This window comes from Aspergillus sclerotioniger (genome assembly GCF_003184525.1).
Source record: "Aspergillus sclerotioniger CBS 115572 chromosome Unknown BO94scaffold_17, whole genome shotgun sequence".
Classification (NCBI taxonomy): domain Eukaryota; kingdom Fungi; phylum Ascomycota; class Eurotiomycetes; order Eurotiales; family Aspergillaceae; genus Aspergillus; species Aspergillus sclerotioniger.
Genome location: NW_020291007.1, coordinates 769,520 through 793,045, shown reverse-complemented (window position 1 = coordinate 793,045; position 23,526 = coordinate 769,520). Strand labels below are relative to the sequence as shown.

Here is a 23,526-nt window from a genome sequence, read left to right as displayed (position 1 = left end):
GATATCTTGTGTCATCAGGTACACGAACATTGCCTTGACTTCTTTTTTTTTTTTTTTTTTTTTCAAATAATCGCGAAATCCCCCAACATTTTGATTATAATTTGATTAATGCGATAACAAGTTAGCTAACCCATAGCTCATTCTTGTTTCCTGGGTTATAGAAGGTAGAAAGATATATAAGCCCGTTGCGACAAAAAAAACAGTCATTCTGCAACTGCAACCTAAAGAGCCAGATATGCCTCCCGTTGTGTCAACATCCAAGCCAGCGTGGACGAAGCAACGATCAGGGGGCTGATGAAGCGACCCTTGAGCTGCGCACTACCGAAGCCCAACCACTCGCCCACAAAGTGCAGCAGAGCGAGGCCAAAAGTCCAGATAGCGAGATCGTAGACAGCCGGGTTATTGATGTTATAGGCGGCGTACATGCGGACTACGGAGGAAAGGAAAGTCCAGGTGCCGAAAGTCCGAGAAGAGAGAGGGTTGGTGGGCGGGCGACCATCAACGGACTTTGCGTTGTAGAGATCTGCGGCATAGGACTCCGATCGATAGGCTTGGATGCTGTTTGCTGCTGAGATGACGGAGACCTAGTAGATCGAGGAGCGAGTCAGCACGTGTCTGGGGTATGGGTGTAAACAATGGGGTGGATCGTTACCAATGCGAGCCATTGGGGCAGTATGCCCTCAAAAGGCGGCAGATAGGAGAGAAGAGAGGCCATTGCTGTAGGGGATATATAGTGATTGAAGGACGCAGCTGAAGAGGAATTGAATGGAGGAGCGTCAATTGGTTGGGAAGGCTGATTATTGCGATGAGATAATTGCTTGTTTGGGGGGCCGAGGTCTGCCGATGGGGTCTTGGCACCGCCAAACCCCAACCATTATTATTGTTGTTGCGGCACCGCCGTCCTTCTCCGGATTTTCTCCTCAGCCAGCTCCTACATCCACCATTGGCACGGGTTGAACACCAAGCAACCATGGACTTTCTGACGAAGCATCTGGACTGTCTGTCCAACTGGCAATTGAACCTTCAGCCCGGATGGCAGACGGTGGGCGCCTCGGCTCTTCTCGCCGCTGGCAGCTTGTTTGTCTTCTCCCGCGCTTTGGTGTTCGTTAGGGTCATCCTGAGCTTGTTTGTCCTCCCTGGCAAACCTGTATGTTGCTCTATCAGATGAATTTCATGCGTTGCGGATACTGATAATCATACCTCCAGCTTCGCTCTTTCGGTCCCAAGGGCAGCTGGGCCGTGGTCACAGGTGCCTCCGATGGCCTCGGCAAGGAATTCGCCCTTCAGCTCGCCCGCGCTGACTTCAACATCCTCCTCGTTTCCCGGACCGCCTCTAAGCTGGATACTCTTGGTGCAGAGATCAAGACCAAGTTCCCCTCTGTGCAGACCAAGACCCTGGCGATGGACTTTGCTCGCAACGACGACAGCGACTACGAGAAGCTGAAGGCGTTGGTGGACGGGCTGGACGTTTCCGTGCTGGTCAACAACGTTGGAAAGAGCCACAACATCCCCACTCCGTTCGCTTTGACCCCGGAGGATGAAATGACCGATATCGTGACCATCAACTGCCTGGGTACCTTGCGGGCCACCCAGATTGTTGTCCCTGGTATGATGCAGCGCAAGCGTGGATTGGTCTTGACTATGGGCTCTTTCGGTGGACTTCTCCCCACCCCTCTTCTTGCCACCTACTCTGGTAGCAAGGCCTTCCTGCAGCAATGGTCCACCTCCCTCGGTTCGGAGCTTGAACCGTACGGAATTACTGTCGAGCTGGTTCAGGCCTACCTCATCACCTCTGCTATGTCGAAGATCCGCCGGACCAGTGCTACGATCCCCGACCCGCGTTCGTTCGTGAAGTCGGTTCTGACCAAGATCGGCCGTAATGGTGGATCTCCCACGTACGCTTACAGTTCTTCTCCTTACTGGAGCCACGGATTGATGGCCTATTTCCTGACCTGCATCACTGGCACCATGGGCAAGTTTGTTGTTGGCCAGAACAAGGGCATGCACGAAACCATCCGGAAGCGGGCCTTGCGCAAGGCCGAGCGCGAGAAGGGCAAGAAGAGCACTTAAGGGGGTGGCAGATGTGCCAATGATGACTAACGCACGAGTGTTGATCAACCTGGGGAAGATGGGGAGAAGGAGTCGGTGGGGTGAACCCTGAACTGAATCCGCAGTGGTGGCGAACGGTGAACCAAGCTCTGGGGCTCGGTGAGTGCATGAAACGAACGAGCTAGCTCTGGATGCCTCGGACGGGACCGCACCTTATCTCGAGGGTAGGTCCATCCAGGCGTACCTTACACGTGGTGTCGCGGAACCAATCAGGACAGGGCCGTGCAACCAGATCGACAAATGAAACGATGCAGACTAGCAGATAGCATAATCTATTAATGGGTGATCTTCGCAATTACTTCGGTCAGTTTAGCCTCCGCTGTCAATCCACTGGGCCAGCCGGCCAGGAGATGCACGTCAAGAGAAGTCAATCGGGTGGATAGGGACCAATCTTGGGGCCACCGTGATATCTCCGAGCTGTGTGACGTGCAGATAAGGACTGTGGGACTGTACTGTAGGGGGTAGACGGTAGACTGTACTCCGTAGCGGCATCGAGTCTAGGGAGTCGGAGAATAGATGGCGTGCGACAATGCTCCGGATGGAGTATATACAGAACAATAGTCAGCAGGTCTTTTGCCATGACTATTGTTGAAGCCCATCCATCCCCAATAGTAACACCAGAGCCATAGCTCCATCCAACATGCAGAAAATCCTCTCATCGCGATCTCAATCGCCAAAGTGGCCGATATCAAAGACCGCCGCAAAAGCCGATGATATCATGACATTGCGGCTCCAAAATTAGCACCACCACCACCACCATCCCAACCAACAAGAAACATCCCAAGCAACCACATGAACAACCCCTCAAACAAAAACAAAAACAAAAAAATCAATAAATACCATCCGACCCGACCCCGTCCTACACCACCCTGCAAGCACATCCAGGATCATTCATCATTCATCATTCCCTTCTAAGTCCTAATCCATCTCTCCACCTAACCTACCTACCTACCATAATCAAGCCGCAAGCATGGGTCCAGTCTAGACCTCAACAGGATTCAATGCCTGAGGACCACACACACGCACAAACCAACACATACATTTCACAACATATGCTACCTACCTATGCTTATTCACCCGAACATTAATGCTAGTTAGGTTACATTTTCCCCCGGCGGAAAAAAAAAGTAACCGTAGCATTTCTTATTAATAGTATTGGAAGTATTATAGCTTAGGTCTTGGTGGTGGTGTTCGCGGCTGTTCGCTTTTCCAGATGAGGTCCGGTTGAATGATTCTACGCTGGTGTCTGTCTGTGCTGGGTTGGGTTGGGTTGGGTGATGATAAGGTGAGGTGAGTGAGGTGAGGTGGATAGGTAGTGAAACACTGGATGGGTGGGGATGGAAAAGATACTGGATAGGTAGGTATGCTATGTGCTACGTAGGTAGGTACTTGGATGGGTTTGGGTGAGGGGTTGTGATTGGTGAAGAGGGGCGGGATGTCGCCGAGCTATTTCCAGTGGAGGCTACGCTACCTATTTGGATAACGTACATATTCTGGTAGGTAGGTAGGTAGGTAGGTAGGGTTCGGGTCGCGTTGCGTGATGCTACATGGTACGCCACCTGGTTTGGATTGCGTTGTGCTACTGTGGTAAGGTATTGGTTATGTATGCCATGTTGTTTCTTATGGTGTATATAGACAGTTGATAGCATGTTTTCACGGATGGGCTTTGCTTGCTTGCTATCCACGAAGTACTGGGAAGGCAGACAGGCAGGCAGGCTGCAAGCGAAGACATGGCACAGACCGCGCGGCATGCCGAAACCCGAATCACTCAACGGAGCCTGGCAAGTGAAACCCTCACCGGAAGCCGAAAAAGACCAAGATCGAAGACCGGCCAAGTTCCGACCTGAACCGTGGTGAGAGAAAGACATCATGATTGATAGGCTGGCCGGATGCGAGTCAGGCTACGTTGAGCTTCTAGCTGGCTGCTGGGGCTGAAAGAAACGGACGATGGTTGGATGAAAATTCAAATGGGTGGGTAAGGATCATAGCACACTAAACAGCAGATCCACTGGCCGGTGAGCTCCAAACGGGATGGGAGCAGTGGGCGAGTGGATGTATCGGGAGCCCGAGAGAGGTTTGGTTGGTAGGCATGCCGAGGCCGAGACGGTCGGGCGAAGGCCGAGCAACTCGGCATGGGCGACGGTGAGAAGGATGTGGTTTACGGTGAACAGGGGTGGCTGCGTACTGTGAGTAGGTTGGATGTACTTATCAGGGGCCGGTTGCTGCTCGAGATTACATTAAGCTTCCTGGTTGAGTTTCTCTTGCATTTGCTGGTCGGGGTTGATGATCCTTCGGTCTTCCTCTCTTCAGTTCCCTCTTTCCCCCTCCTTCTTTCGCCCTTGTCCTCGGACCAAAAGTTACTGGCGAGGTGTGGTGAGTTTCGGGATCGGCCCTTGGGCCCTTGGCCCAGAGGGATTTCCCAACGCATGCAGAAGGAGAGAAAATTAATTAATAAAAAAAAAAAAGAAAACTCTGCGTGCAGGGGGGCCCACTTGGCGCCCGGTGATCGCCCTCGATTTCGCTAGGAACTGTGTCGGAACCGGCAACTTTACTACGACTGGCTTTGCTGGTTTGTTGGTTTGCTGGCTCAGGGGCGAAGTGTGATTAATGGAAGGGAGAAAGAAATTTTTTTTCTTCCTTGGCTGTCTAGAGCGTTGACAGCCAGGCACCCGAAACGAAGAAAATTCAGGAACGTAGTGTGGACCGGGGCTCGTCAACAATGCTTTGTTCAGTAGATTCTGACTAAGAGCAGCCATAGTCGTTACATAGTAGCGGGAGGCAGGGCGGACGGCATCTTAATATTATTAAGTGAGGTAATATTAAGAGTGGCCGCTCCCGGCATCAATCAAGGGCGGGTGGATCAGCCCATGCGCCCCCCTCCTTCAAAACAAACACAGTCACAGTTCAACCCTGCAAGTAACACGGAATGGACGGAGACAGCCACGGGTTGGCCACTGGCTGGCCACTGGCATTACAATGTGTTGGTCTCGGGTAACGTCAAGATGTCAGTCTCCTGCAAACCGGGAGGTGGTACGTATGTATGTACTGTACTATGTAGTCTGTCGGAGTGTCTGGTGACGGTGGTCTGCCAACCCGCGATGAATCCATTCAACCTTCCACTATCATCATCATCATCATCATCATCATCATTATTATTATTGTCTCCGGAGTCGTTGTCCGGCGTCACCGTGCCATGCACGGTCACACGGCGGCAAAGACATTCGGGTTGTATTGCCCGAAGGGTGTGGATGGACAAGGTCATGATCGGGAAGACTAGGATGGCCGAGATAGACGAATTGTAAGCAAGCAACCTGGGGTATAGACAGTTCGGAAGATAGTCGGGGATAAAGCAGAATAATGCGGGAGGTGGTTCCCTCGTGACCTGCCCGCGTCTCCAGACTTGCGTGACTTGTACTAGTCTGCTAGAAGTGAACTAGTGCCATCCGCATCCAAACTTGCATGTTCGGATCTTCTCCATATCTTTCTCCTCCTCCGGCGAAATGAATTCCCCCTCCAGTCAGGTACTCGCCGTCCACTTCACCTCAATTGTCCTAGCCGACTCCGTCTCTCCAGATGCCTCTCCACCCTCTCCCCACTCCAAGACACGCTCTGGAAGCATCCAATGAACTCTTCGCCCCCTAGCTTCCCGACTTGCCCACCTCGTTTGCCTGTCTTCGGGCCCTTGACTTGAGATCTGGGCCCCCGTTTTTTTTCGCCATGGTCCTACCCCGAGGATGGGGTTCGTCCAATCCCTGGGATGGAGGCGAATTGCCGACGGATGGAGCGTCAAATTCTTTCACTGCCCTCTTAGTGTTATTCTCTTGATGACGCCGTCATAATTACCGATTTCATCCTTGTTCCCTCCACTTCTCAAGTTCTCCCCCCCCTCCTCCTCCTGCCCGGACTCCATATATATCCCTCCACTTCCCCCAGGTCTTCCACTCTCTTGGATGTTTCTCTTCCATCACTCTTCTCTCCTCATCTACTTCCCTATCCCCAGAGGATTCTGCGTTTTATGAATCCAACGGCAACATGGGTATGATGTCCCGCTTCAAGCCTCAGGCGGACCACTCCGAGTCCTCCACCGAGGCCCCTACTCCTGATCGTTCCAATTCTGCTGTCGAAAAGGACAATGTCATGCTCGATGACAGCCCCGTCAAGTACCTGACCTGGCGGTCTTTCATCCTGGGTGTCGTGGTGTCCATGGGTGGTTTCATCTTCGGTTACTCTACTGGTATGTGGTCACCCTTCCTCATCCGATCCTCCCTCGGTTGCTAATCTTCCCTCTACAGGTCAAATCTCTGGTTTTGAGACTATGGATGACTTCCTTCGGCGTTTCGGTGAAGAACAGTCGGATGGAACCTATGCCTTCAGCAACGTCCGTAGTGGTTTGATTGTCGGTCTGGTAAGTTGCCTCTCAAGGATCTGCTCGTTAGGATCACCCCACTGACAACCGCCTCAGCTCTGTATCGGTACTATGATTGGCGCCTTGGTGGCTGCTCCCATTGCTGACCGCATGGGCCGCAAGTTCTCCATCTGTCTGTGGTCCATTGTTCACATTGTTGGTATCATCATCCAGATTGCCACCCAAACCAGCTGGGTTCAGGTGGCCATGGGTCGTTGGGTCGCCGGTCTGGGTGTTGGTGCTCTGTCCAGCATCGTCCCCATGTACCAGAGTGAATCTGCTCCCCGTCAGGTCCGTGGTGCCATGGTCAGTGCCTTCCAGCTGTTCGTCGCCTTTGGTATCTTCATCTCCTACATCATCAACTTTGGTACGGAGAGAATCCAGTCGACTGCTTCCTGGCGTATCACCATGGGCATTGGCTTCGCCTGGCCCTTGATCCTGGCTATCGGCTCCATCTTCTTGCCCGAGTCTCCCCGGTTTGCCTACCGTCAAGGTCGTGTTGACGAGGCCCGGGAGGTCATGTGCAAGCTGTATGGTGTCGGCCCCAACCACCGCTGCATTGCCCAGGAGATGAAGGAGATGAAGGATAAGCTCGACGAGGAGAAGGCTGCTGGCAAGGCCGAGTGGCATGAACTTTTCACTGGCCCTCGCATGCTTTACCGTACCCTGCTCGGTATCGCTCTGCAGTCCCTGCAGCAGCTGACGGGTGCCAACTTCCTCTTCTACTACGGTAACACTATCTTCACCTCCACCGGTCTGAGCAACAGCTACGTCACTCAGATCATCCTGGGTGCTGTCAACTTCGGTATGACTCTGCCTGGTCTGTACGTCGTCGAGCACTTTGGTCGTCGTCAGAGTCTGATGGTCGGTGCCGCCTGGATGTTCATCTGCTTCATGATCTGGGCCTCCATTGGTAACTTCGCTCTGGACCTCAACGACCCCCAGTCCACCCCTGCCGCTGGTAAGGCCATGATTGTCTTCACCTGCTTCTTCATTGTCGGATTCGCCACCACCTGGGGACCCATTGTCTGGGCCATCTGTGGTGAGATGTACCCCGCTCGCTACCGTGCTCTCTGCATTGGAATTGCCACCGCTGCCAACTGGACCTGGAACTTCCTCATCTCCTTCTTCACCCCCTTCATCAACAGCTCCATCCACTTCGCCTACGGCTACGTCTTTGCTGCCTGCTGTTTCCTCGCCATCTTCGTTGTCTTCTTCTTCGTCAACGAGACTCAGGGTCGCACCCTCGAGGAGGTCGACACCATGTACGTGCTCCACGTCAAGCCCTGGAAGAGTGCCGGCTGGGTTCCCCCGGAGGGCATTGTCCAGGACATCCACCGTCCTCCTTCCTCATCCAAGCATGAGAGAGAGACCGAGATGGCGGAGCACACCGAGCCCACCGAGCTCCGCGAGTAAGCATTTTCATGCACTCGTCAACTCTGGTTTTGTACATTTGAACTCGCATCTAAATCCTTTTTTTTTTTTTTAATGGCATGATTGCTTCATAATGCATTTACTAGCTAGCTACCATCGACATGAATGCATGCACGCATGCAATGCTTGAATGGCTTGACATATCGGGAAGGAAATGGTTGGGACTATGATATCGGCGTTGGTGATACCTGCAACTGCAACTGCGACTGCGACTGCATACATCTGAGATTCCAAGTTATTGAGAAATGAAATAATACTAGTACATATGACAAACCCGATCCATCTTCCCACTTCGTAAAAGTAAACAGAAGACAATCCTCAATTCTGAGCCCTGTACCCAATAGATCATACGATCCCATCCATACAAGGAATAGCGTCCCCCATCCAAGCCCAGCCCCAATGAAGTCGGCACCCGGGAAACTCGGAAGTCGGAAAGCACCAGCGGGTCCGGGGTTCCTTCCTTCCTTCCCTTCTTTTCCTTCTCAAGTAGGTATCTTTCTAGAATCCTTCTAGAAAACATACCCCATCCATGCACGTGCACATATATCACGATGAATTAATCAATCGAGATGTTTATACCTTATACCCAACACAAAAAGTACAACTAGATACATACATTACCCCGCCTCCCAATAAGCCTACCTACCTACCTACCCTATCCGTACCCAGAACTCAAAACCCAGAATGAACCAACCCAACAAAATAAGAGGGAAACCCTAAATAAACAGTTCCGTGTGGATTAAGGTTCCGGCAAGTTGAATCTGCCGCGTGAAAGGGGAGGGAAAAAAAAAGGGGGAGGGAGGGTATATTGGTAAAACCAAATACTACCTACCTACTTACCTACGTAGTCCTTAATAATGGATTTAGGTCTGGGGAGGAGGAGGGGGGCGGGGGCGGTAGGGTTGGTTGTCTTGGGGCGTAATTTGAATGGTTGTTTTTGGCTTTGTTTGTTTTCGGGGTAAATGGATGTAGTAAGGTAGTAGTCATTGATGGTGCTCGGTTTTTGACCTTCCGTGGGGTTTGTTTTCTAGAAGGGGAGGGAGCGAGAGGGGTAGGTTCCTAAAGTGGGAAGGAGTGTATCTATTTTGTTAAGGCGAAAGAAGGAGGAATGGATACTTCGTAGTAGTTTTAAGCGGGAAGATTGAGATGAGATTTGAGGACCTGACTTGATGGATTGATGGTGCTGGGAAGGGTTGGTTTACTTTTCGTGCTACAGCCAGGAATTGAATAGATCAATCGATAGCCGTCTACTGATTGTTAATGAGGGTATGTCAGTCTTCAAATCTCTATACAGTCTACTTCGCCAACACAAACTCTCAACGATACAATCGATTCGCGGGTAACCCCAGGTATTCAGGATAAGACTATATTCATCCAAACGAAAGGAAGAAGAAAAAGAAACACCCCCAACGCCCTTTTTTGGAACACCCTGTTTCATGACCACTATATGTAACGAGTACTGTATTAAGAAAGGACTTCGTCTCGTCATCGACCGTCCGAATCCAGACGCGGCCTTTACCGACGCTGGGTCTTGCCAATGGTACGCTTTCCGGTGTACTAGAAATGGCATTAGTATATCATATCGCACAAAACAAAACTTCGGGTCACCGCTTACCAAGTGCTTGGGCAGAGAGGCGGTCGTGTGACGATCGGCCTCTCCCTGTCTTGCCATCCGGTTCATCTTCTTCTGACCCAACTTGGCCAGGCGCTCGGCCTTGCTGCGCGCCGTCTCGTCCGTAACACCATCCTGCAGACGGTTCGTCGCCGCCTGGCTGCGAGCACGGCCCTTGGCCTTGGCAATGGCCTGGCGAGGGTCCGACATGTCGATGTCCATATCGTCCATGTCCACGTCGCGGGTGGTCGTGCGGCCACGGGCCTGGTTCTGGGAGCGGGCGCGGGAGGACGCAGCGTCCACATCGTAACCAGCCGCGTCCAGGGCTTCCGACATCTGGGAAAGCTTCTTGGACTTGGCGCTGCGAGGGATTTGCGCCCGGTTCTTGAGAGACTTGCGCATCTTGGCGTCGTTGCGCATCAAGACACGCTTCTCGCGGATCAGGTCTGCCTTCATACGGGTATCGGCGTCCTCGACATCTTCCACACTCTCATCAGACTCGTAGTAGCCATCATTCTCCAGCTTCTCTTCCTCTTCCTCCAACGCAGCCAGTCTAGCCTCGATATCAGGGTCGACAAAGTCGTAAATGTTCTTGCCGTTCCACACTTCAGGGATCTTGTCGTGTTTCCACTCGTCGTCAGCCAGGTCGTAGGTCTTCTTGAGATCAATGTTGTAGACACCAGCACCACCGTTCTCCTCCTCGAGATCCTTCTCCAGCTTGCGGCGGTTGGGGTCTTCCTTGTCGTACTTCTTGAGCGTCTTGATGGCGTCAGGAATGAAGGTCTCACGCTGCACACCGCCCATGGGCTGGGCGACGTGGATACGGGCAAGGACGTCACCCAGACGACCGCCAGGAGTACCGGCGTTGTTGGTTCCGGACTTGAGTTTCTGAGCCACTCTCTCCGCGAGAAGCTTGTCGCAGGCGGCGTTCTTGACAGCAGTCACACCCTCGGTGGTTGTGCAAGACAGCTGCAGAAGCTCGACATCGCCCGACTTGAGGAGGTTCTGGAGCTCCTGCTGGTATTCGGGCTCCAAGTCCTCGGGCCGTCTCACATCAATCTTGTTCACCACGATGAACACAATCTTGTTGGCGAACAGAGGCTTGATGCTGTGGAAGAGCTTGATCTGGTCGCCGACGGAGTAGCCGCACTGCTCGGACAGATCCATGAAGTACATGACCGCGGACCGAAGATGGGCAATGGCGGTAATGGACTGCATTTCGATGGTGTTCATCTCTTCAAGAGGGTGGTCCAAAATACCGGGGGTATCGATGGCCTGGAAGCGCAGGTACTTGTAATCGAAGTGACCGACGAACAAACTCTTCGTGGTGAAAGCATAAGGCTGGACGTCGACGTCCGCACGGGTGATGCTGCGCAGGAAGCTGGACTTTCCGACGTTGGGGTAACCGCAGATCAGGAGGGTGCGGGTGTTGGGGTCGATGGCGGGCAGACGACCCAAGTGCTGACGGACCTGCTCGAGGTAGACAAGCGGGTCTTTGAGACGCTTGCAGATGGTGGCCATACGACCAAGGGCAGCGCGCTTGAGCTGCTTGCACTGGAACAGAGACTGCGCATACTTGATCAGGCGCACGTAATCGCGAGAGACCGTTTCGATGAGATGCTTAGCGGTCGAGACCTGACCCAGGGCGATTCTGAAATGGTCGGCATCGTAGAGGGTGTTCATCAAATCCTTGTCTGGTGGTTGTCAGGATACACAAATCTGCGGGGTTTGAAAAGCAGCGACTTACGGAAAGGATGAATATCCTGCAGTCTGGGGAATCCATCGAGGATGGCCTGGAACTTTTCACAGAAAGTCTCCTGGGTATATTTGACCTTTCGAGTGTAGAAGCCTAACGGCAGAAAAGAATTTTAGTTAGTCCAGCCCGACCACTTGTAATTTGCCGCTTGGGGGGCACCAGGTGCATCCCGCATTATCGGACGATCGAGACATACCGCGAATACGGCTGATGTTGAATCCCGCACGGATCTGGGTGGGGAGCTGTCGCTGAGTGCGACTGAGGACGATGTCCAGGAATTCCTGGCTCGTGGGCACAGGAGCGATCTAATCAAGCGGTGAAAACGACGTCAGATCGGTGGTTCCTGGGACTGAGGGGGCTGTCCGGGCTCGACAAAAAGCACTCACATCTTTCCACGTCGTCTTCATGATGGGCACCGGGGACGGAGTCGATACAGCAAGCGACTCTTAGACAAAAACCCCGTGGTTAAGAATCAGAGGTTGACAACAGCAAATCTGCGCCGAGCGATAAAAGAAAAAAAAATATTCCGGGCGGTCGGAGGGCAGATTTTGGCGGGCGGTGAGCGCCGGGCCAATGTGGGGAATTTGTTGGCCTTTGCCTTTTCCTTCCCCGGCGGATAGGCGAGTTTCGATACGCCGATCATTGTTATAAGAGAAAAAGAACCATGTCTATGCAATATTCATTTACACTGACTACCGAGGGACTATGATACACAAATATGCCTGCCCTGACCAAACCATCCGTCCATGGTGTTTCAATCCGGCCATCATAGCATCGTCATCATCATCCGTCCCGACAGAACGCCGTTGCTTTTTATCATGAACCCACCAGTAAGACCGAATCCTGTGTAATCCATAGCATGCATCACATAAAAATGGGTAGTGTGAAAGAGACCAAGAGAAGTGAAAATAAAAGAACAGAGGACAACGTAAGGGGTAAGAAACAACAGCACCACACCCGCCGCAGAGACGCAGAATCGTCGCGAGACAATCCGCAAGCCCTTACTCTTTGGAAAGCTCAAAGACCTGCGACCTGTCAGCTCAAGTACTTATGCGGCGGAGCATGTCAAAGAGAACGAACCAAGTCTACCCAGCCACCACCGCCAAACTGACACTTGCTAGGCCCGCGGTTCTCAAACCCAAAAGACTCGTAGAAGGCCACCAAGGGGCCATGCGCAATGATGGAAATGCGGTCGGCAATTTGCGCATCCTTGATTCTCTGGATATATGACTTCATCAAAGTGCTGCCGACTTGCTTGCCCTGATGTTCCGGCAACACAGCAAGAGAGTGGATGGCAATTGTGCTTCCATACTCATCATGGCCCACGGTTTCTCCGTTCTCAATGGTCATGCGCTCTGTCTGCCACTTCGCCGGTAGCTCCATAGACTTATCCGTCACGACAGGGCTTGAGGTTCTCGTGGCGATAACATGTCCCACCAATGTCGGGCGAGGCTTAGGCTCGCCTTCGCGCAGAATTGGAAGCGTAAAGAGACCGAGACACAGTTCGGGGCATCTACTCAGGCGATAGCGAAACTGAAAATTCAGTCAGTCAAGGCCCATGCGGCTTTATGGCGCATATCACGCAAGTAGTTAAATCGTACCTTTTCGCGCGAACAGCGTTCGTGCTCAGGAAATGCTTGCTCAACCGTAACACAATCTTCCACATTTGACTCGGTGAGAACCTGCACGAAGGGGTGCAGTTCATCCAACTTGGTGCGGTGGTGGACAGGTGGGCGACGGAACCAGTAAGGATACTCGTTAATATCATCATGGTCCACGGCGACATATTCCTCCTCAACCTCTTCCTCCTCATCGTCGTCATCATCTTCAATATCGGCATCTCCTAGAGGCTGACCATCGGCATATGAGAGCTCTGCGCGGCGCGACAAGTCGCTTGCGGTGGCGGGTAAGGAGAAACCGTCCGCATTCGACAACGGTTTGAGCCCATCAATGGGCTCTTGGTAGTGGTGGGTGGTCTGGTCGGACATGATCTATCTATCACGCGAGAACAAGGGTGGGGGTGGACAAAGGGGAGACGGCGCACTCGGGCGAGGAAAAAGGGAGGGTGAAAAGGGCAGGCAACGTGACAATGACAGAATAAAGCCCGAGGGCTGACCGGAAGGTAAAAAGACGGGACGAAAAGGGAATCGAGGGGTACGAATTGCTCGGAAAGCCTAGAAAACCGGGTGGGGATCCAGTTAGCTTAATGCGGACGACGATAAGGCCTCGGGGGGGGGATGGGGGGCGCGATTCCAGAAGCTCGATCCAAGCTTGCAATGCCGACAGTGCTGGGTGAAACCGTGAAACTGGAAAGAGAGTTTGAAGTTGGACCCGGGGCAGGAACTGGCGTCAAGGAAAGGGCCGTCTGGAACACGCGCGCAAGGGGAGTCGCCTGGCAGATTGGCAGACAGGCAGACAGGCAGAATTTGTGTGCGATTGAGATTGCTTTGAGCGAGGGGTTTGCCACACGCGGAGGGAATGCTACAAGCCTACAGATCTCCGACAGGGGTGATTGGCTGGGGCACCGGGGAATGGCCTGGAGTGTTGATGAAGGACTACAGAGGGCTGCTGGCATTCAGAGCTAAAATCTGATTCCAAGGGGGTTTCGCAATCCTTGTCTCGTCCACCTACCTCAGCTCGTTGTCGTCATCATTTCCCGTGAAGTCCTTCTGACTCTTCAGCATTGGCACTTATTGTAAAAGGGAGCGGGGCCTCAGGAACTGCCGGGAGTGAGAATACCTCGCAGGTACTGATAAAGGCGCCCGCAGGTCATGGCGGTACCATACATTACGTATCAATTCCCCCGTGCAATTGAGTGAAGTGCCCACTGATTGGCGAGATCCCCTCGTGGCGGAGAAAGTACCGCGGAGATTACCGATACGGACGTCCCTAGACCGGGGCACTCGATCGCCTATCTTGTACCTATCAGTCAATCAACCAGGAGCTTCAACATCTCATTAATGTCCCCCATGTAGCTATAAGAAAATCGCATGCAACACCTACGGCAGTCGTTGACAGCTGCCGGGATCCAAATTCAAGTGACTGACTATGTAGTCCAAGAATTCACCCTGCTGGTCAGTTCATTCATGGCATCATCACGCAGAATGCAACGTTGGATTGAATCCAACCGGAGGGGCTGAAGTGACTCTTGCACAACATATCCTGGTACTGGTAGTACTCTAGCTGCCTGCAATGATTCTTCAGCCAGATGCAATCTGATAAGCTTGTCAGGCCATCGGCTCCAGCCCCTGTCGACGCTAAGAGATATCGGAAAAAGGCACAGACACTCGGCTGCACTCCATCGGCGGTGCTGTCCAATGCCGACCAATGCGCCCATGCGTTGGCAGACATCCTTATCTCAGCCACGATACTAGATAGTAGGTTATCATAGATTCCAATATATATTAAGAACTGATATTCCAATGCCCTTGATCTTCGTGTACTTCAATATTGTTCACTCATATCGCATACCAACATGACCAAACCATTCCCAATCGACCACAGCCTGACTTCCTTCTGGCGGTCGGAGCCCGATCCCTTGGACAACTTCCGTTCTACGGAGGCTCTGCCAGAAACAAGCGACATTGTCATAATCGGGGCTGGGTATGCTGGAGCGACGACTGCGTATCACTGTCTCGAACGCAGTCGACTCGCATCCGCCGACCAGCCCTCCATTGTGATTCTCGAAGCGCGACAGGCATGCTCGGGGGCAACAGGACGCAATGGCAAGTACATGTTCTACGTGATCCCCAGGCTGCTGGACGATATTAATACAGGATGATCCCTGGTGTGTAGGTGGTCATTTGAAGCCTGACGTATTCAATCGAATCGGCAATTTGGCCAATGAGTATGGGCTTGAGGCGGCGGCTGAAGTCGCCTCATTTGAGATGGACCACATCTCTGCCATCCAAAAATTGGTTGAGAAGGAGAAGATCGATTGCGACCTGGAGGTAAACCGGGTATGCGAAGTCCAGTATGACCAGAACCAATTCGCGAAAGTCAAGGCTGGATATGATTTCCTGGTCTCCAAGGGAGTGGACACGATTAAGGATGTCGGATATACTCCTCCTGAATTGGCAGAGGCTGTATGTTACTTCTACGTTTGACATTCTCAGGGTAGCGCGTTCCCGATCAACTTACATCGCCTAGGAATCTGGTGTGAAGGGAGCTCTGGCTTGCTTTAGCCAGCGCACCGCCCGACTCTGGCCCTACAAATTCATCATCCATCTTCTGCGGCAAGCCGTTGCAGCTGGAGTAAATCTCCAGACGTACACCCCAGTCACGAAGGTGTCGGAAGTGCCAGATGCTGATGGCCGATGGACGGTCACGACCAATCGAGGCTCAATCCGTGCCAAATGGGTGGTCTTCTCGACCAATGCATACACGTCGGCCATTGCACCTGAATATAAGGATAAGATCATCCCGGTGCGAGGGTTCTGCAGTCGCATTGTGGTGCCCAACCCACCTACAACGCCGCTGGAACGCTCATACATGCTGCGCTTCAATGCATGGAATTATGACTATCTCATTCCGCGGCCGGATGGGAGCATTGTTGTAGGCGGAGGAAAGTCCACCTTCTTCCACCAGGACCGAGACAGCTGGTATAACAATATCGACGACAGCCGAACCGTCGAGGCGGCAGCGCGATATTTCGATAACTACATGCAGAGGCACTTCCATGGGTGGGAGAACACTGGGGCATATACAGACCGTGTCTGGTCAGGGAGTGAGTACCAATTCGCATGCTGTCTCGGCTTCTAGAATCGTATGGTGCTAACTCTTGAGAAGTCATGGGCTATAGCACCGATTCGCTACCGCACGTCGGACACGTCCCAAACAAGCCGGGTCAGGTCATAGTGGCTGGTTTCACTGGACACGGAATGCCACAGGTATTTCTCTCGACTCGAGGCATTGCACAACTGATTGTCGACGGGGTATCGTATGAGGAGACGGGGTTGCCGCGTCTATTCAAGACCACGACGGAACGGTTGCAGAGTCGTCGCAATAACATCCTGCCAACCCCTGTGGTCGGGAGTAAACTGTAGGGTTCGCAGTCGGGCCAGATATGTTAGCATCAAGGAACTTGTCTTATCGCATGAGTTGAGATTGTTGGTAGGCTTGTCTTTTGGTAAAGAGTGAAGATGAAAATGGAGGAACACGGAATAGATAGCCATCCTATCCAGCATCTCACCGCCTTGGACATCTGCTGCGGCCATCGGGGTTTCTCGCACGGAGTCCAGCAAACCCCCCCATGACCATGGGCTCTTCCATTATGAAGAGGAGTCAATGACACGATGCCCATCTGCATCGAGTGCTCCTATCCGGTCTCTCATCTGTACAGCACGTATAGTCGCGCCGATGACCGTTCCTTGGGAAAAGGAGTGCGCCTGACGCAATGTCCGCGTTGCCAGCGGTTCGCGGACAAATACGTCGAATACGATTTCGTCGTGATCTTCATTGATCTCGTCCTAATCAAGCCGCAGGTATGTGAAAAGTGTCTGTGGGTGTTGTGCTCGCTGACCGACCCGTAGGTATATCGACACTTGCTTTTCAACCGACTCGGGGGAGACGACAACCAGTTCGATGTAAGCGCCCGCCATCTACAACCATTTCCTAGGTTGCGACTGACATATCTCTAATGCATAGCGTTCCATAATCCGTCTAGGGATTCTGCTCCTCCTATTCGACGTTTACCTGACATGGGCTCGGATTGAGAAATCCCCATCGCTCGCAACCACCTTTCTCTCGAGTGCGCCCATCATCGTCCAATACCTCTTTTTCCTGAGTCTGAATGCGCTCGCGACTCTTGCCCACCACCTCACCATTCGTCTTCTGGCATCGGTCCTCGCTCCAGTACCGCGCGGATTCTCGGGCCCTTCTCAATATGGTAGTGCCAACAGCAATGCAGCAGAGGCGCCTGTCTTCTCCAACCCCTCCACCCCCGTGCTCCCATCATGCCCTTCCCAGACCACCACCAACCAGACACAGCTCTCCCCAACGCCGAACTCGACATTGAGTCCACCGAAGCTCACGCCGCAAGCCTCCGCCAATGATATATCAACGGTAGCCATCGCTTCGGGCACTGACTTTCACCATCTGCCCCCTTCCACGCCACAGGGATCCTTCCCCGCCCTTCCACCCCCTCTGCGTCGCGCTTCCACCGCCCCAGCGCAGAGCATCAGACCCCTCCCGCCGCCCTCCCCAGCCAGCCCGACCGCCATCAGCACCGCACTGCTGGTCAGCAGCTGTGCGAAGCTCTTTCCAATCCTCCTAGTCATCTGGGGCCCCGACGGCAGCGGGAATGCGTCCAGTGTCTCCGGCTCCAACAATACCCGGCTCAGCGCCGGCAGCCAGACCACCATCCTCCAGCAGACGCTGGACGGTACCGGGCTCGCACCCGCGGCGACTCTGACCGCAGCTCAACCGACCACCACGGGATCCCACTCTCTGCCTGGCTCTTCGTCGCTGCTGGAGAGTCTAATCAGGATAATGCCCGAATCCGTCCCCACCAGTTACCTAGCCAATTTTATCGAGTTAATCGGGCCGCTTCTATCTCTAGGCGCGGCGGACACGCATCTCGTGCTACTGAGCAACATCGAAGCATTGTACATCCTACTAGGATGCGGGTACCTGCGCGCCGTGGCATTGGCGGTGGCAGGGCTGGCTGCTCGATGGACTGTACAGAGGGTAATACTAGGAGCAGTCGGAGTAGGCTAACACTCATACATAGACAGCACCATACATAGACTAATCATACCAATACATACCTGAAAGAACCCAGATAACCCATAGGAAGGAAGGTAGGTATTACGCAGAACGAAAGAAACAAAAACAAGTAGTAGCTATACAGAACCACATCCTATCATGGTATCTATCCCATCCATCGACCCATCCACGATAACCACCAGCACCGCCATCAATTCCAAGTCCTATTTTCTTCTTCCCAACCATCCATTTCATCTCCACCCCAAACCCCAATCCACAACCCAACCCCACTCTCTCGAAAAAGAAAATGGAAATCACTGCGGTACCCTCTCCGGCCGAATATCCGACCTCTTGGGCACAATCAACGGATGCCACTGCGCCAAGAACGTAATCGCTGCAAAAAACAACCAGATTAGCTCATACCACACTACCCCATCGTTCATCTCACATCACCAAATAAAGTAAAAGGAAAAAGTCCAACTTACCCCACATCAAATAACAACAAGTGAAGGAGAGGATGAGCGTGCTGCGGAAGACACTGTTTCCGGAATACATGTTAGTATGGGTATCCTTTCTTTGAATTCATCTGCATCCTATAGGAAGAAACAATGAAAAGAATTGATAGAAGTAAACGAAAGGGAAGGAAAGAGGTAGCACGCACGTCTGATTCTCCCCCTTCGGACTAAAGATCCATGCCAGGACGGCAGCAACCACCACGAAGATGAGGCCGATGACGAGACTCCACCTATTTATTATTTCAAGTCAGACATTAGTACATGATTCCAAGCTGGTATACTCGTCGCTCGGATGTAGTGTATGTATGTATATCCATAGCAGAATACACCAACAGGTCGATAGCTCAATAGGTAGGTATCTGCCAAACATACCCATTCGCCATAATGCTTCTTATCCCGTTGGGTATAGAATTGATGTCTGTGAACTTTATATATGTCTCGTATACAGCAGGACCAGCCTAACTGTTTCCCTATCTCCCGGGTTGTTGCTTTGTGTGTCTGGATCGGTGAAAGGTGAGGGAGGTGGAGGGCTAGCTGAGCGAGGTGAAACGGCGGGTGTGCTGTTGTCGCAGGATCGATCTGATTGGGTTCGAGTCGCTTGGGATTGGTAGGAGGCTCGGGGCCAGGAAGCGACAGGCTGGAGGGTCTGGAACTGGATTGTCGCGCAGCTGGTCGGGACGGGGACGGCGTTACGTGGTTATCGAGGGGGAGAGGTAGGTTATCGGCGGAGCTGCGCCGGGGCTTGGAATTGGTGCCTGAGGCTGCAACGGGGATGGGTGGGTGTGGGGCCGAGTGACTATCTATCTATATGGAGTTCTCCCAACCATAGGGATTAGGTGGCTATTGTTTAGGTAGATATTGCTTGGGGTAGAGGTGCGATATGTGTACTGAGCTACAGGCTTGGTAAAGGGCTATCTGTAGCATGATATCAGAGTAGCAGTCGGAAAGCATACATTCGAGTTTACGCCTCAAGCAGTCAATAACCCACGGCGACACATCGAGGGATATACAACAATTTCACAAGGCAAACAGGGTGAATCAAATGAGGCTAGTGTCCAATAACAGGCGGTAATGAAATGACAGGAGAACAACAGTGACCAAAGCCCTTACGCTCCCTCACGGCTCTTACGGTAGCTGGCCTGTGGCAGACGCCAATTAGTCACGATGGAACCACCCGTGAATATTGATCATTCATACCTCTTGCTCAACCTGCAAGCCATCAACAACAGGAGCCAGCTCGCTGAGTATCTCGTACGCCCGCTTGTGGAACTCTAGCTGCGCCGCGATCAAGTCGGCCAGGTTCCGCAGGGGTTCCGGGGTGTCGAGGACCTGTTGGACATTGTCAGAATACTTCTACCCCTCATAAAAACAGCAAAACGTACGTTTTTCATCACGCTCACAGCCTCCTCGGTCTGTCCGACGAACTCATCCTCCGCCTGCTCGATCTCCTGACGAGCCTCCTCACTCAGGTTGTCCCAGTCACCCTTGGCCGCGGCCTTCTTGCTGGCCTTGACCGAGTCAAGCATAAGACGAGCGTTCTCAACGTTCTTGCGCGCCTTCGCCGCGAACATCAAGTTCGTGTTAAGCGTGGTGTTCCATCCAGCCAGGAAGCGGGACTGAATCTGAGCATCCTGAGCCAGACGAGCCTCGCCCACCTTCTCTTCCGCCAAAGCGTACTTTTCCAGTGCGGTGGCCAGTGGGTCCTCGTTGCGGGAGTTCTGCGCCAGGGTCTGGGATCCTGCCAGGGAGGCGCGGGCAATAGCGTGGTTGAAGGTCTTGGGCTGCGGCTTGGCCGAGGGAGGGGCCGTCAGGGCCGCCTGGGCCTCTGCGGGCGAGGAGGCCTGGGAGAGGAGCGTAACCTTCTCGTTGATGGTGCGGCCCAGGTCGTTGAAGGATTCACGGATGTTAGGCGGGTAGTCGTAGGCCTCGTTGGAATATTGGGAACTGCATGCGGGCGCACATATCAGTGTCTGAGAAAATAGACCGCAAGAGAAGAGATCACGCACGTCACTTGAAGAAGTTTCTGGTGGACGATCTTCAGGGCATCCACGCGCTTCTCCAGCTCGATGTACTCATCGGGAAGTTGAGTCCTGTCCTCTGCCTGGCCCAGCTGCTCTTTGATCATCTGCTGAGTGCGCGCAGCAAAGGGCGAGAAGCTCGCGCTGTTCGATAAAGAAGAACATGTCAGTATGAAGGTCAGACTTGAGATGAAAGGCCGTGTGATAAGATCGGGTTGACGCTGGATAGGCGGCCAGCCTCCTAATCGGAGAAATTATTGCGGAGGGGGCAGTGATCTCACCTGAGGTTCTTTCCGAACGCCTGGAACTTATCCATGATGCGACTCGAGTTTGCTTCGGCTGAATTTCTGGGCTGGATCTGATGCAGGCAATTTGAATTCTGACACACTAAGGCTGTAGCAGGAGTGTCAGAGGAAAGACGGTGTTGACGGTGCAGATCGCGGAGTCGAGGCCACTTTCCGTTCATTAGTGGGACACCGCCTCGTATCGCGGATACCGCCAGGGTTTCATGCCGGCACTACGCAGCATCTCTCTATCTATCTTCAGTGTGGACCGTCCTGGTACTTGGGTATATCGCTTGCATTGGTCAGGCCCATAAACTCCCAGTAAGTATCAGACATAGTCTAAGCACACAATTCACAGACTACCCAGAAACAACAAAAACAATGCGCACAAGCTCAAGAACAAGAACAGAATCCCAGTCATTATCGTCATTGTCGTAAGGATATAGTGTCCACCCGGCCGTTCCAAAATAGTACAAGTCGTCATCACACTCAAACTGGTATTGTACAGAGAAAAGATACCGAAATCGTTAAAGAATAACTGAAAGTCGCAAGAAATCCCCGAGTCCGCCCGGTACCGGCTTAAGTCAAGGTTGCCATCATCGCGCGCATGAGTCGGGAGCTCGGGCCTATGATCATCTCTTAGAATCCTTACTTCGCCGCTTGCGTCGGACAAGGCTCATCCTACCTCTGCGATCCCTTCTCACTTCGGTGATCTCTTCCTCTTCGCCGTCGCCAATGATGTCCGTGGTCCTGATTACCTCTCCACCGCCACGTCGCTCGATTTGCGCGTACTCTCGCAGATCATCATCGCTATCGCGCGGGCGCACGACGATAGCAAGTGGGCCGGACTGGACCTTACTGAAATGTACTCCATCGTCATACCTCTCGATTCTAGGCACGGGCGATGACCGACGGCGAGGGCGACCCTGGACCGATAACGTTCGCGTCCGAGAGACTGTCCTTGTCACTTTCTTTTCCGACAGCTCATCATGGTGATGGCGAGGGTGGCGCGAGTGCGACCGGCGTCGTGACGGGGACGGCTCGATGAGCAAAGTCTCATGGCTTGTACGGGGGGTGTAACTCTCCATGGCAATTCGTTCCACCGTGCGGTCGCGGCGCCTTTCACGGACGGGCGACGGTGAGGGAGTATGCTTATAACGAGCTGAGAAGACAGTCAGCACCGGTGCTCTTCCAGAGCTGAGCACGTGGGAACCTACTCTCGGTCATGTGCTTGATCTCGCGACTCCTACCGATGACCGCGTCAATCTGCTCTTTGGACAGAGCAACCTGAATAATGAGCATCTTGCCCTGTACCGACAGTCAGCGTTGAACAAGGCCCAGACCATGGTCTTTTCCAGCTCGGCTTGTATTCTCGAATACACACCTCTTCCTCATACGGATAGCCAAACTCGCGGATCGCGCTGGTGTGGACCAGCTTGCGAGGCATGCGAGTTTTGCCTCTCCGAGGATATGGTTTCTCCACGTCAACTTCCTCTACCATTCTCTCACGATACCGACTCATTGAGCGACGTGGGCGCTCCACGATCCGCTCCCGTTCGCGGAACTCCCGGTACTCTTCGTCGCCATAGTATTCTGGTTCCGCGATGCGAATCTCCTCGTAGTAATCCGGTTCGCGGGCTCGGTGAAATGAGCCCCGCCTCCGCATCGGCGGGGGACTGGGAGCTGCTCTGGGAGGATAGTCGCTATAGTAATATTCATCGATTTTGCGCGATGGGACACGATCAAAGGTGTCCAAAGAGGACTGTCGTCGCAGCAGGCGCGGGCGAGGCGGGGGACTGTCCGCATGACGGCGTTCATGAATGACCAGCGGCCCCGAGGGGTAGACTAAATGACCATCCTTGTAGAACACATCGGAGCGACGGGCGGGAGGGCCGTATCGTTCCTCTTCCTTGAGGCGATATTCAAAGCGATCATCCTCTTCGACACGACGGGGGCGATCGAGTACCGGGGGTCCACGTGAACGGTGACGGTGGCGGTGACGCTCACGCGAATAATGGTCCTCGTTGAGAGCCCCAGTAGAGCGACGGTAGTCGCCGTGTCGAGACATGTGTGATAGGCTTGGATTGAGGGAGAGGATGACCTGAGAGGGAGAGAGGGAAAGACTGACTGCGAGCGAACCGTGGGTGACGGCAGCGGCTGACTGGGGCGGGCCGATCAGTTTATAAGGCGGGGCAGAGCAGAGAGGAACCGTAGTTGTGAGGAGCGATGACGTCGGGGCTGTTACGAATGGTGTGTGATGGATGGTGTAGCCAACTGATGCTAGTATAGAATGTTCTGCTATGAGAATGGGTTTGACACTGGGAGGGGAAATGGGCTTGTATAAAAAGCCGGGGCGAGTGAGGGCATGAAATGCGATGCAAGCTACTACTACTGAACAAACTGCCGTGACGTTGGTGGAGCAGGAGCAGAACCACCGCCGAACAGTACGGACGGTGTGTATCCCTGTAACTTACGCAGGTCTGGCGGGCCCACGTGTATGCGTCTCGTCCCGATTATTCTTAGCCATTCGTCAGCGTCCGTCGCCTTCTTTCACTTCGTCCTCCTGCTGGCTCTCTCCCCTTCGCTCTTCCTCAGCCCCGATTCTGGTCTGCACCGCTCCCTCCCAGGGCGAAGGCAGTGCAGGCCTGCCGTCCAGCTGGCCTCTCTCGGTGGATGCATCCTGCATTG

General features: G+C 53.2%; 10 protein-coding genes across 10 annotated transcripts; 3 read left to right on the top strand and 7 right to left on the bottom strand.

Moving 5' to 3' along the window:
- Positions 1-63: 63 nt before the first annotated feature.
- Positions 64-787, bottom strand: BO94DRAFT_494665 (Erg28 family protein). The gene is made up of 2 exons (XM_025609238.1): positions 653-787; positions 64-584 (listed from the first exon to the last, which is right to left on the bottom strand). Exons 1-2 carry the CDS (start codon positions 713-715, stop codon positions 222-224), a joined length of 426 nt encoding a protein of 141 aa, XP_025466660.1. The 5' UTR covers positions 716-787; the 3' UTR covers positions 64-221.
- Positions 788-970: 183 nt separating this feature from the next.
- On the top strand, positions 971-2,070 carry BO94DRAFT_468316 (ketoreductase; the record flags this gene model as incomplete). Its single annotated transcript, XM_025608241.1, has 2 exons — positions 971-1,147; positions 1,207-2,070. 2 exons carry the CDS (start codon positions 971-973, stop codon positions 2,068-2,070), a joined length of 1,041 nt encoding a protein of 346 aa, XP_025466659.1.
- Positions 2,071-4,982: 2,912 nt separating this feature from the next.
- Positions 4,983-5,442, bottom strand: BO94DRAFT_536332 (uncharacterized protein). Its single transcript, XM_025611993.1, has one exon. The coding sequence runs from the start codon at positions 5,369-5,371 to the stop codon at positions 5,081-5,083; it is 291 nt and encodes a 96-aa protein (XP_025466658.1). The 5' UTR covers positions 5,372-5,442; the 3' UTR covers positions 4,983-5,080.
- Positions 5,443-6,141: 699 nt separating this feature from the next.
- On the top strand, positions 6,142-7,930 carry BO94DRAFT_547304 (sugar porter family MFS transporter; the record flags this gene model as incomplete). Its single annotated transcript, XM_025613325.1, has 3 exons — positions 6,142-6,343; positions 6,402-6,514; positions 6,572-7,930. 3 exons carry the CDS (start codon positions 6,142-6,144, stop codon positions 7,928-7,930), a joined length of 1,674 nt encoding a protein of 557 aa, XP_025466657.1.
- A 1,282-nt stretch (positions 7,931-9,212) lies between these two features.
- Positions 9,213-11,815, bottom strand: BO94DRAFT_536330 (putative GTPase NOG1). Its single transcript, XM_025611992.1, has 5 exons — positions 11,703-11,815; positions 11,513-11,621; positions 11,308-11,409; positions 9,564-11,254; positions 9,213-9,505 (listed from the first exon to the last, which is right to left on the bottom strand). The coding sequence occupies exons 1-5, from the start codon at positions 11,721-11,723 to the stop codon at positions 9,464-9,466; spliced, it is 1,965 nt and encodes a 654-aa protein (XP_025466656.1). The 5' UTR covers positions 11,724-11,815; the 3' UTR covers positions 9,213-9,463.
- Positions 11,816-11,979: 164 nt separating this feature from the next.
- On the bottom strand, positions 11,980-13,751 carry BO94DRAFT_536329 (polyamine acetyltransferase). The gene is made up of 3 exons (XM_025611991.1): positions 12,918-13,751; positions 12,397-12,849; positions 11,980-12,341 (listed from the first exon to the last, which is right to left on the bottom strand). The coding sequence occupies exons 1-3, from the start codon at positions 13,302-13,304 to the stop codon at positions 12,318-12,320; spliced, it is 864 nt and encodes a 287-aa protein (XP_025466655.1). The 5' UTR covers positions 13,305-13,751; the 3' UTR covers positions 11,980-12,317.
- Positions 13,412-14,120, bottom strand: BO94DRAFT_111320 (uncharacterized protein). Its single transcript, XM_025605510.1, has one exon. The coding sequence runs from the start codon at positions 13,889-13,891 to the stop codon at positions 13,520-13,522; it is 372 nt and encodes a 123-aa protein (XP_025466654.1). The 5' UTR covers positions 13,892-14,120; the 3' UTR covers positions 13,412-13,519.
- Positions 14,121-14,698: 578 nt separating this feature from the next.
- BO94DRAFT_576092 (sterol homeostasis protein ARV1) lies at positions 14,699-18,079 on the top strand. The gene is made up of 7 exons (XM_025615113.1): positions 14,699-15,041; positions 15,112-15,401; positions 15,466-16,042; positions 16,105-16,357; positions 16,658-16,799; positions 16,848-16,901; positions 16,963-18,079. The coding sequence occupies exons 1-7, from the start codon at positions 14,792-14,794 to the stop codon at positions 18,031-18,033; spliced, it is 2,637 nt and encodes an 878-aa protein (XP_025466653.1). The 5' UTR covers positions 14,699-14,791; the 3' UTR covers positions 18,034-18,079.
- BO94DRAFT_536325 (V-type proton ATPase subunit E) lies at positions 18,036-19,109 on the bottom strand. Its single transcript, XM_025611990.1, has 4 exons — positions 18,909-19,109; positions 18,683-18,766; positions 18,507-18,559; positions 18,036-18,415 (listed from the first exon to the last, which is right to left on the bottom strand). Exons 1-4 carry the CDS (start codon positions 18,917-18,919, stop codon positions 18,336-18,338), a joined length of 228 nt encoding a protein of 75 aa, XP_025466652.1. The 5' UTR covers positions 18,920-19,109; the 3' UTR covers positions 18,036-18,335.
- Positions 19,110-19,642: 533 nt separating this feature from the next.
- On the bottom strand, positions 19,643-22,906 carry BO94DRAFT_468292 (BAR domain-containing protein; the record flags this gene model as incomplete). The annotated part of the gene is made up of 8 exons (XM_025608239.1): positions 19,643-19,675; positions 19,734-19,865; positions 19,919-20,480; positions 20,543-20,698; positions 20,836-20,887; positions 21,524-22,000; positions 22,056-22,146; positions 22,223-22,906. 8 exons carry the CDS (start codon positions 22,904-22,906, stop codon positions 19,643-19,645), a joined length of 2,187 nt encoding a protein of 728 aa, XP_025466651.1.
- Positions 22,907-23,526: the final 620 nt, after the last annotated feature.

Bases quoted from the DNA above. Each gene is read 5' to 3' on its own strand.
- BO94DRAFT_494665 (XM_025609238.1), bottom strand. From the start codon at position 715: ATGGCCTCTCTTCTCTCCTATCTGCCGCCTTTTGAGGGCATACTGCCC. The intron at 585-652 runs GTAACGATCCAC...TCGATCTACTAG, and splicing joins TGCCCCAATGGCTCGCATTG to GTCTCCGTCATCTCAGCAGC.
- BO94DRAFT_536332 (XM_025611993.1), bottom strand. From the start codon at position 5,371: ATGACCTTGTCCATCCACACCCTTCGGGCAATACAACCCGAATGTCTT.
- BO94DRAFT_536330 (XM_025611992.1), bottom strand. From the start codon at position 11,723: ATGAAGACGACGTGGAAAGAT. The intron at 11,410-11,512 runs GTATGTCTCGAT...TTCTGCCGTTAG, and splicing joins CAACATCAGCCGTATTCGCG to GCTTCTACACTCGAAAGGTC. The intron at 9,506-9,563 runs GTAAGCGGTGAC...TGCCATTTCTAG, and splicing joins CCTCTCTGCCCAAGCACTTG to TACACCGGAAAGCGTACCAT.
- BO94DRAFT_536329 (XM_025611991.1), bottom strand. From the start codon at position 13,304: ATGTCCGACCAGACCACCCACCACTACCAAGAGCCCATTGATGGGCTC. The intron at 12,850-12,917 runs GTACGATTTAAC...CTGAATTTTCAG, and splicing joins AACGCTGTTCGCGCGAAAAG to TTTCGCTATCGCCTGAGTAG. The intron at 12,342-12,396 runs GTTCGTTCTCTT...GACAGGTCGCAG, and splicing joins GTGGTGGCTGGGTAGACTTG to GTCTTTGAGCTTTCCAAAGA.
- BO94DRAFT_111320 (XM_025605510.1), bottom strand. From the start codon at position 13,891: ATGCCAGCAGCCCTCTGTAGTCCTTCATCAACACTCCAGGCCATTCCC.
- BO94DRAFT_576092 (XM_025615113.1), top strand. From the start codon at position 14,792: ATGACCAAACCATTCCCAATCGACCACAGCCTGACTTCCTTCTGGCGG. The intron at 15,042-15,111 runs GCAAGTACATGT...CCTGGTGTGTAG, and splicing joins GGGGGCAACAGGACGCAATG to GTGGTCATTTGAAGCCTGAC. The intron at 16,902-16,962 runs GTAAGCGCCCGC...TCTAATGCATAG, and splicing joins GAGACGACAACCAGTTCGAT to CGTTCCATAATCCGTCTAGG.
- BO94DRAFT_536325 (XM_025611990.1), bottom strand. The intron at 18,560-18,682 runs GTGCGTGCTACC...TTCCGGAAACAG, and splicing joins CCGAAGGGGGAGAATCAGAC to TGTCTTCCGCAGCACGCTCA. The intron at 18,416-18,506 runs GTAAGTTGGACT...TGTTTTTTGCAG, and splicing joins TTGTTGTTATTTGATGTGGG to CGATTACGTTCTTGGCGCAG.